The sequence below is a fragment of the Alligator sinensis genome, unplaced genomic scaffold (genome assembly GCF_000455745.1).
Source record: "Alligator sinensis unplaced genomic scaffold, ASM45574v1 scaffold656_1, whole genome shotgun sequence".
Taxonomy (NCBI): Eukaryota; Metazoa; Chordata; order Crocodylia; family Alligatoridae; genus Alligator; species Alligator sinensis.
Window position 1 is genome coordinate 396,896 of NW_005842333.1, and position 9,809 is coordinate 406,704.

Here is a 9,809-nt window from a genome sequence, read left to right on the forward strand (position 1 = left end):
TGGTGAGCCATGGAGGCTTGTATGCTCTCCTGCCCCCTTTGATCCTCGTCGGGATTACCTTCTTTTGGGCTTGGAGGATCGTCTCCTTAAGGAGCGACCACTCCCCTTGAACACCCGGCTCTCCTCCCCTCTGAGACTTCAGCGCTTCTCCAACTATCCTCCTTAGCTTGTTGAAGTTCGCCCTCCTAAAATCTAGAGCCACAGCCTGACTGCTTGCCTTTGCCACCTTGCGCTGAATGGTGTATTCCAGCAGGCAGTGGTCACTGTCGCCCAGGGGGTCAAGCACCCGCAGGCCCCTCACCAAGTCATCGCCCGTGGCCAACACCAAGTCCAACAAGGCATCGAAGTCAACCCACAGCTCTGGAGTTGGTGCCATTGTGCGGGTTTTGGCTTCCTGGACCATGATCTGCACTTCCGTACAGGGGACCTCCTGCGATGCAATGGGCTTCATCTCTCCACAAAAGGTAAGAGTCTTTTTTCTTACAGGTTGGTTGACCTCCTTCATCGGGCTTTAAACTAAGTACGACGGGGGACAGGGAGACAGGAGATGGAGAGAGTCTAGAACCTACAAACTGCAAGACATGCAGCAATACACCCCAGGTAAGTACCAAGGGTCCCTTTGGGCATCAGAAAGTGGGGGCACCAAAGGCACCATTCAGAAGGCTCAGGAGCCTCTATACTAATGTTAGGAGCATGGGGAACAAGCAGAAAGAACTTGCACTTCTGCTTGCAGATAATAACTTTGATTTAGTGGGACTAACAGAAACCTGGTGGGACCCTACCCATGACTGGGTGGCACACAATGAGGGCTACAGGTTGTACAGAAGGGACAGTGTAGGGAGGAAAGGGGGTGGGGTTGCTCTCTATGTAAAGGAGCATTATATATCTACCTTAATCAAAATGGGATCAGAGGAGGAGAAAGTTGAGGCATTGTGGGTTAGGATTCATGGAGGTTGTGGGGAAAGGGACTTGGTAGTGGGGGTGTCACAGAGCACTGAGGTGCCCTGCTCCTGAAGAGGGGAAAACTGCTAGGGAGGGAGCCCTAGCAGTGACTAAGGAGCCCAGCTGTGGGTTGCCGGGGCAACCAGGGAAGGTCAGCTGACCAGGAGGGGCAGGGCCTGGCCCTTATAAAGCCCAGGAGCTGAGGCCAGAGGCAGTTCTCTACCAGCAGCCAGAAAGGCAGGAGCTCCCTAAGCCATGATGTGAGGAGAAGCCTAACTGCAGGTACAGCTTGACCTGAGTTGAGCAATGTTGTGATAGCCAGGTGGCTTATGTTCAAGTTATAGCCAGGAGGCTCAAGTTTGTGTTGCTGTTTGTTACACTGGTGGTTTGGGTGAGACTATAAGGGGATGGAGGAGGCCTCATAGGGGACTCACAGCGGAGTGTGAGGACCCCAGCGCCGGTGAGGGGGCACCCAGAGAGGGGCGTTTGAGAAGCCCCTGGGTGGGCGTGGTGAACCCCAGAGAGGGGGCCTATTGAGAAGCCCTAGTGTGGGTGCGGCGAACCCCAGAGAAAGGGGGCACTATTGCGAAGCCCCAGTGTGGGCACGGAGATCCCCAGGAGAGGGCCGCATTATTGAGGAGCCCAAGTGTGGGCACGGTGAGCCCCAGACAGGGGGCAGCATAATTGGGAAGCCCAAGTGTGGGCACGACGAGCCCCAGGAGAGGGCGTAAGCATCACAGAGAAGGCCCAGAGAGAACAGGAAGGGGCCAAAATAGGGATAGACCTGAGTCAACATCGGCAAGGTGTGAACTACAGTGTAGGGGAGGAAACGGAGCCGCAGATAGCACCCCTAGCAGCGGGGCAGTACAAGGGCAGCCTCCCGCTGATTAACACTGATCAATTAATTAAGAACAAGGCATGGCAGGAGAGTATGTGGGCAGTTGCCCCAGGGACAGGTGTGTGGGCCACATTAAGGGCGGCCCAGAGTGGATCCCTGTCACAGGGGGTCTGCTACAGAGACTTGGAGATCTTGAGGCAGCTCTCAGGGGCTGTACAGTCTAGGGCTGTGGTTGTCATGGTGGACTTCAACTACCCTGACATCTGCTGGGAGGAGCAGTTAGCAAAATCCAACCATTCACGTAGGTTCTTAACCTGCGTGCATGACCTTCACCTAACACAGGAGGTATACGGTCCCACTACGGGGAATGCCTTACTGGACTTGGTGTTGGCTATGGGGGAGGACCTGGTAGGGGAGCTGCAGATTCGTGGTCACCCTGGGGACAGTGACCACCAATCAATCGAATTCACCATAGGCGGAGGGTGGGTAAGATAGCTAGTAGGGTGGAAGTGCTTGACTTTAGGAAGGCTAACTTCAGTGTGCTTAGGTGTCTAGTCAATGATGCACTGCAGGATAGGAGTATTGGCGAGATGGGAGTCTAGGAAGGGTGGTCATTCCTAAAGAAAGCGATCCTTTGGGCACAGAGGGAGACTATCCCAGTCCGAGGGAAAAGGGGGAAAGGAGCCAAAATCTTCCTTGATTAAACAGGGAAATCCAGGGGAGCCTAAGGGCAAAAAAAAAAGGTGTATAGGTGGTGGAAGCAGGGGGAAGCTACCAAGCAGGAGTATACCTACTTGACCCACACTTGTGGGGAGGCAGTTAGAAAGGCCACAGCAACTACAGAGCTGAGGCTGGCAACACAAATTAAAGACAACAAAAAGTCTTTTTTTAGGTATGTAGGGAGTAAAAGGAAGGTGAGGGGCATCATAGGACCTCTACTGAACAAGAAGGAGCAATTAGTAACAGAGAAGGGGGACAAGGCTGAGCCATTCAATCAATTTTTTGCCTCAGTGTTCCTGAACAGGGCTCAAGATAAGTCTCCTAATGGGTTCTTAAATGATGGGCATCAGAGGGACACCAGCCCACCAACTGTCGATGCTGACTTGATGCAGAGTCACTTGGATGGACTGGATGTGTTCAAGTTGTCTCAGACGGCCGGAGCCGACTTGAGGTCATATATAAATTGCTCGGTCGTTGGGCGGGCTGGTGAATGGAGAGGCAGACAAAGCGTATTGGTTGCAAAAATCTTTACTTACGCCGCTAGTAGTCACGACGCAGGTGGTCCGGTCGCTTAAACAACTACACGAGTTGCTCCAGCTGGCAAGGCTCAGGCCAGCTAATCCGTACACGAGTCAGGCCGGCAGGGAAAAGGGTACGTCGAAGGATTGCGCTCGGCGACGGGGAGAAGAATCGATAGGTGATCAGGCTATCGATCAGCTCAGCCGCAAGTCAGGAATCTTCAAAGGCACTCTGCAGCGTGCTCAAAGTTCTCCGACTTGGGCGGAAGTCGCACAGAATTTTATACAGCTAGCAAGCCAATCACTAGCCGCCACGTAGGAATAATTTAGAACTGGCCAATAGTGGGACACAAATTTGCATGCGAATGGCAGGAACTCTCTTGCACCGGGGTTTTCTGTTGAAAACTTTTGCTGTGCACAGAGACTCTCATGTGGCGGGAAAATTCCATCGTGCCGAGGCACTAAAATCATCGGGTTGTGACACAAGTCAGCAGGCCCAGATGATCTGCAGCCAAGGGTACTGAAGGAATTGGCCGGTGTCATAGGAAAACCACTGGCATGGCTGTTTGAGCGCTCGTGGTGCTCGGGTCAGGTCCCAAAAGACTGGAAAAGGACCAATGTGGTCCCTATTTTCAAGAAAGGGAGGAAGGAGGATCCGAGTAATTATAGGCCAGTCAATCTCACCTCTATCCTTGGAAAGATCTTTGAAAAGATTATGAAGGATCATATTTGTGGGAGTCCAGCAGGAAAAATAATGCAGCAGGGAAATCAGCATGGATTTGTAACAGGTAGATCATGCCTGAACAATCTGGTTTCGTTTTATGACAGGGTCACAAAATGCTTAGACACAGGAATAGAGGTGGGTATCGTTTCTTGTACTTTAGCAAGGCCTTCGATATGGTATCTTATCCTATTCTCATAAATAAATTAAGAGGCTGTGACATAGATGCTTACACGGTCCGGTGGGTGGCAAATTGGCTTAGCGGTCACACCCAGAGAGTGGTAGTAGATGGATCGGTATTGACCTGGAAGGATGTGGGTAGTGGGGTCCCGCAGGGTTTGGTCCTTGGACCTGTTCTCTTCAATATCTTCATCAGTGACTTGGATGTGGGTGTGAATTGTACTCTGTCCTAGTTTGAAGACAATACTAAATTGTGGGGTGAAGTGCACGCTCCGGAGGGTAGGGAACGATTGCAGTGGACAGTACACAATAGGATGCAGTACAAGGATGAGTGCAGAGTGCTGCACCTAGGGCGCAAAAATATCCAGCACATCTACTGGCTGGGAAGTGACCCTGTCAGCAGCACAGAAGCAAAAAGGAATCTCGGAGTCATAGCGGACTCCAAGATGTACGTGAGTCATCAGTGTAACAAAATCATCAGCAAATCTAATGGCACTTTATCGTGCATCAGCAGATACATGACAAATAGATCCAAGGAGTTGATACTTCCCCTCTATGCGGCATTGGTCAGACTGCAGTTGGAGTACTGCATCCAGTTTTGGGCACCGTATTTCAAGAAGGATGTTGATAGACTCAAGAGGGTCCAGAGGAGGCCACTTGTATGGTTAGGGGCTTACAGGACGAGCCCTATGAGGAGAGACTGAGGGACCTAGACCTCTTCAGCCTCTGCAAGAGAAGGCTGAGAGGTGATCTTGTGGCCACCTACAAATTAATTAGGGGGACACAGCAAGGGATCGAAGATGCTCTGTTCACCAGGGCACCTTTTGGGATAACAAGGAGCAATGGTCACAAATTGACAGAGAGCAGATTTAGGCTTGATATCAGGAAAAACTTCTTCACAGTAAGGGTGGTCAAAATTAGGAATGGGCTTCCAAGGGAGGTGGTGCTCTCCCCTACCTTGGGGGTCTTCAAGAGAAGGCTGGATAGGCATCTGGCTGGGGTCATCTGACCCAGCATACTTTCCTGCCCAGGCAGGGGGTCGGACTAAATAATCTGTTGAGGTCCCTTCCAACCCTAGCACGTATGAATCTATGTGACTATATGCCTTTTAGGCAGTTCCTTACAATTCTTTTACTAATCCCATTTCATCCAGTTTAACAAATTCCTATGTGGCACCATATCAAATACTTCCATTAGGTCCAGTTAGATAAGATCTCCTGCATTTTCTTTGCCTGGAAAATCAATCATCTTATCAAGAAATATATCAAATTAATCTGGCACAATCTGCTTTTGGAGGAAAAATATATAATGATATCAACAAGCATCCGAATTTTAATAAACCTCTAGAGAAAAAAGGATCATCCTCAGCTTACCTTGATGCCTAGGTTAATTTAACCAGCAGAGTTTCTGGTCCTAAGAGTTCAGTTACCTACATGTGTCCAATGTTCCAGCTACGTACAGATGACATCTGAGTGTATCCACCTAGAAGGAAGTCTATATGCAGGATAGTCTAGTAAGTAAATTGTCTTTGTATAGGGGACTCATCAAGCCACTCAACTCATTGTAACTCCACCATCTTTTTGCCTCTGGTTACAGTAGGAAGCCTTTATTCAGAAAGAAAGAAATGGCAATGCAGTGCATGCCCCGCACTCATGCCCCAGCCAACCAGGCAGTGTACATGTGCGCTGCTGCACAGCTTTTTACTCAGCAACAGGAAAGTACTTGTATTTATTGTGTGGAGTAAATTAGTTTACTCCAGCCTAGTAGGGGCGCATGTATAGATGCCGAGACATTTACTGTGCAGTTAATTAGTCTTGTGTAGATGTGCCTAGGAAAAGGTACAGTGGGATTCGTCAGTGCTTCTCTTCCCTTGCATGGAATAGGACTTCTGGTTTTATAGTTTTACGCATGGTAATTATAATAACTGCGAATATGTGCTCAACCTCAAATAGAGCAACGCTCTGCTATAATTTTAAACATCAACTGGATTTCAAGTTGCCGGTGTCCGTGTAGCAGCATAAAACAAACAGCACCCTCTGCTGCCCACCCTGATGTTCTCAACTACACAGCTGAATCCACAACATTTAAGTGCCACGGACCCCCTTCCCCTTCCCCTTAAAGGCTGATGTGGTGCCCGCAACCTGGTCCAGCAATGGTGGCGCCCTGCCTCCCGGATCGTTGCACCATTACCTCCAATTTCTTTGCAGAGCCCCTGATAACCTGTCATGAAGCCCCAAGGTTTTGCTGAACACCATTTGAATACCACTGGTCCAGAGAAATCCAAATTTAAACCACATCCACATCCAACATTGACCACCTTTCCCTGTAATGGATATGGCCGAAATCCCAGACCTTCCAAACTCAGGGCATTGTTGGGACCCAACAGCATCTATCTCTGAGAGCCGCTTTAATTAAAGTGCTCACAACATCGCATGTATCAGCATGCCCATGGTTCAAAATGGTGGCAGGGGCGCTTGAACTAAAGCTTGTTCAATGAGCTTTAGTTAAAGCGCCCCTGCTGCCATTTTGAAGCGTGGGGATGCTAAATAGTTGTGATGTGGAGGCTGCTGGAGCACGTCAATTCACATACTCCAGCAGACTCAATTAATCATGTTTAGAGTCAAATTAGCTCCTGCAGACTGATTAGCACACATTGGAGCAGACATACGGCATGTGTATAGGTGCCCTCAGATTCCAGCCTAGGTCCGAATGAATGTCATAGCTCAGGCCCATCTCCAATACCTTAAGCATAATCTGAAGTCATTTTTAACTGTCTTCACCCTCTCCATTACTAATTAATATGTGAATTTGATGGCATTTGACAGTGCATGCTGCAGTGAATCTTCTTCTGTGAGACTGCAGGCACATCTACATGTGCCCCTACAGCACAGCACTGTTGTTACTGCGCCATCATTAGTACTTCATTTAGGAAGTACTAAATGACGGTGCAGTACCAGCCGTTACTGCACTGTGCAGGTGGTGCAGTTATTCTTAGCTGCTAGGTCGCCATAGCAACAAGCTATAATGGAGGAGTGCATTGCTACGGTGATGTAGTGGCGGTGTCACATTTTGTGTCCCTGTAGCGCATTGCTACAGCAACGCAGCATCTTGTGTAGACACTCCCAATAAGTAGCTGGGTGCCTTGAAATGTGATTCTGAAGAGTAGGTGGCTTTGTGAATAAATAAAGTAAAAGAGGTCTGTAACGATAGTGGGGACTTTGGAGTGGGAATCAAAGTTATCAGTGTGTTTTATAGGGGAACAGGAGAATAATGGAGGAGGACGGAGACACAGATACGGTCACATGAACTAAGCCAGTCACTTATATATGTATATAGTTGTCTTGATTAAAGAGACAAAAGTGTCCAGTATTCTACTAAGTGTATGCATTACACATTACAGGACTGTCAATTCAAGGGGGTTAATATCCCTGTGGCATTGTACTACATGAAACAGCTAAATATGGGTCCAGTAACTTGGGCCTGCTCAGCTCCATGACAAAGACCCACGGGAACTGTGCCAAAATTTGGGAAAGACACACAGGCTGGAAGGGACATCCGGTGTCTTGCTGTTGCTGGTACCTGTGTCATATAGCCCCCTCCATAACCCCTCCTACTCTGGGTTTTTTGCCCCTACTTCTCCTGCTCTTCTAGAAACTCACTCTTCCAGGTTAGGAACTTGACTCGTCCTACACTTAGGAGCTTACTTTACTTACCTACACATGTGTTCCTAGCCAGTTTATCTACTTTTGCTCTTGTATCACCACTGTCCTTTAGATGAAATAGGTGTTTTCCTTTCCCGGCATTTGGCTTTCTGATGTAGTTATACAGAGTAATGTTAGAGATTGTTCTCAGCCTTTGCTCTGCGGGGCTAAACAAGAGTTCTTCTGGTTTCCTCTTATAAATTAATTAGGCTCTCTGTTCCCCTGGTCATCCTAGTACCCTTCTCTACCACCCCCTGCCAATCCCCATTCCAACTTGAAGCTATCTAACAGAGCCCCAGTTGCCCTGGAGCTAGGAGGACAACAATGACTCTTTTCCTGCAATGTCATCCTGAGTTGATAACAGGGGTTGAACATGCTCTGTAGGGCACTATTAGTGCCATGGCACAGGGCACTGGTGTAAACCGCAGCTTGAAGACCAGGTACAGTTCTAGGTCACCCATCACTCAGGAAATGTGGATTTGAAAGCAGGGTTGGTAGAAAGAGGGCTTCTAGGATGACCAGAGGAATGGAGACCTTATTCATAAGAGGAGGCTAAAGGAACCTTGGTTTGGGAATATTCTGGGACTCTCAAGTAATGGGGTTTGTGGTTTGGCATTCGGCCTTCCTAACAAGTTGTATCATTTCCTGCCAGACTGCCGCCTGCAGGGCACTGAGGTCACCTCTTTGCAACTTTCCCTTTTTTTTTTGCACCTATGCTTTTCCCTTTGGGTGTTGCAATGTCTTCCCTTGGAGGCCTGACAATATAAGCCGCACACCCCCAAGGTCCAGATACTATACAAGCAGGCAACACAAAAGCAGCCCAACTTGGCATTTTAAAACTCTTGTGACTTTGGCCAGTGTCACGATTTCTGCAGGGACTGCCCCCAGCCTCGGTGCGAGGGAAGTGGGCAACCCTACAGGATGCAGCCTTTCAGAAGGTCAAGCAGGAGGGCAGGATTAGAGAATATGAAGCACGGACAGTATCAAGCAGAGGGAGGCTTTGCAGAGTAGACACGGCAGACCTCAGGGCATTGCCACAGCCCTGGGCGGATCTAGGATTTTGAAAAGAGGGTGCAGATGGTGAGGTGCATCACCACATATAACACAACACACATTTTCCTCCAGATAAAAAGAAACTAGAAGCTTTACTAATATGCTAGGGGGCTCGGGCTGTGTTAGTCAGTTTTAGATTGCTGCGAAAATGAATATCATTTTATCAGAAAGCAGATGTATGTCCTTAGCCCAACACGGCTACAACCCGCACCCCTGATTTTATCAGAATGTGCGTTCATTTGTCGTATCATCTCTCATGTATTAAAAAGCACAAGAAACCAGGCAAAAATACTCAAAAGATAGTGTTGCTTTAGTCCTGTCCTTATTAGAATTAAATGTACATCTCTTTCAGGTTTGTAAAACAAAATCAGGCCTTCTTCAGCATCTCGCAGTGGTGACAGCATGGTCCGGAGCTGGGGCAGAGCTGTGATCTGCTGCCCGCACGCTCCAGGCAAGATCCCAGCCATCCAGTTGTGCGCCCTGGGGCCAGTCTCCATGGAAACCCTGGCCCCCCGCTGCTCCCGGGGTCTCCATGGAAACCAGCCGCAGGGACAGTGCCGGGAAACGGAGTCGGGATCCACCGTTTCGCCCACCTGTTCTCACGAGTCGCCGGGCCCTGCTACACCTTCAGATTAGAGCCGGAGAGAGACCGGCTAGAGTTGCTGCTCATGTTCAAGCCAGTTGGCTCTTTCTAGATCCCGGTGGACCTCTTTGTGTCATCATGACTCTTTGCACGTCTACACGCGTGGCGCGATTCACCGGTGATCATTCCCGCGCGCTTGCGGACGCTCCTACGTTGCGTGATTGCGCCATAGGTGTTACGTGTATCGGGGCCACGAAGCCAAGCGACTCCCCCTGGGCTGCCTGACTAGAAACGCTGCCGCCGCTGCCAGGCCGCCGGCTTCAAACTTTGTGGGGAGCAGGTATCCAAGGGCGGGGGGCAAGCAGCCCCCCACCCGGCTGCACCCATGCTGATGCGAACAGCTGGGGGCGCCCCTGCGCGGCACTGCTCCGCGCGCCAACGAGCCAGGCACGGACGCTGCCAGCAGCCCGCCCGGGACGTTGCCCCGGCAACGCCGGCCGGGCGCGGTCCAGGGGCAGGGCGGGGCTCCTCCCCTCGCGCAGGCGCACTCCCG

General features: G+C 49.9%; 1 protein-coding gene across 4 annotated transcripts in view; it reads left to right on the forward strand.

Annotated features, from left to right (window-relative positions):
- KRCC1 (lysine rich coiled-coil 1) overlaps positions 1–9,809 on the forward strand; it is a 40,831-nt gene that overhangs the window by 3,114 nt on the left and 27,908 nt on the right. For 2 of the 4 annotated variants that reach the window (XM_025210061.1, XM_025210058.1), the window contains exon 3: positions 251–464. In XM_025210061.1, coding sequence (XP_025065846.1) covers positions 251–464 — 214 coding nt within the window. Of the gene's footprint in view, positions 1–250; positions 465–566; positions 601–9,809 lie in introns of those variants that run through there. The other 2 variants (XM_025210060.1, XM_025210062.1) reach the window with 2 other exon arrangements.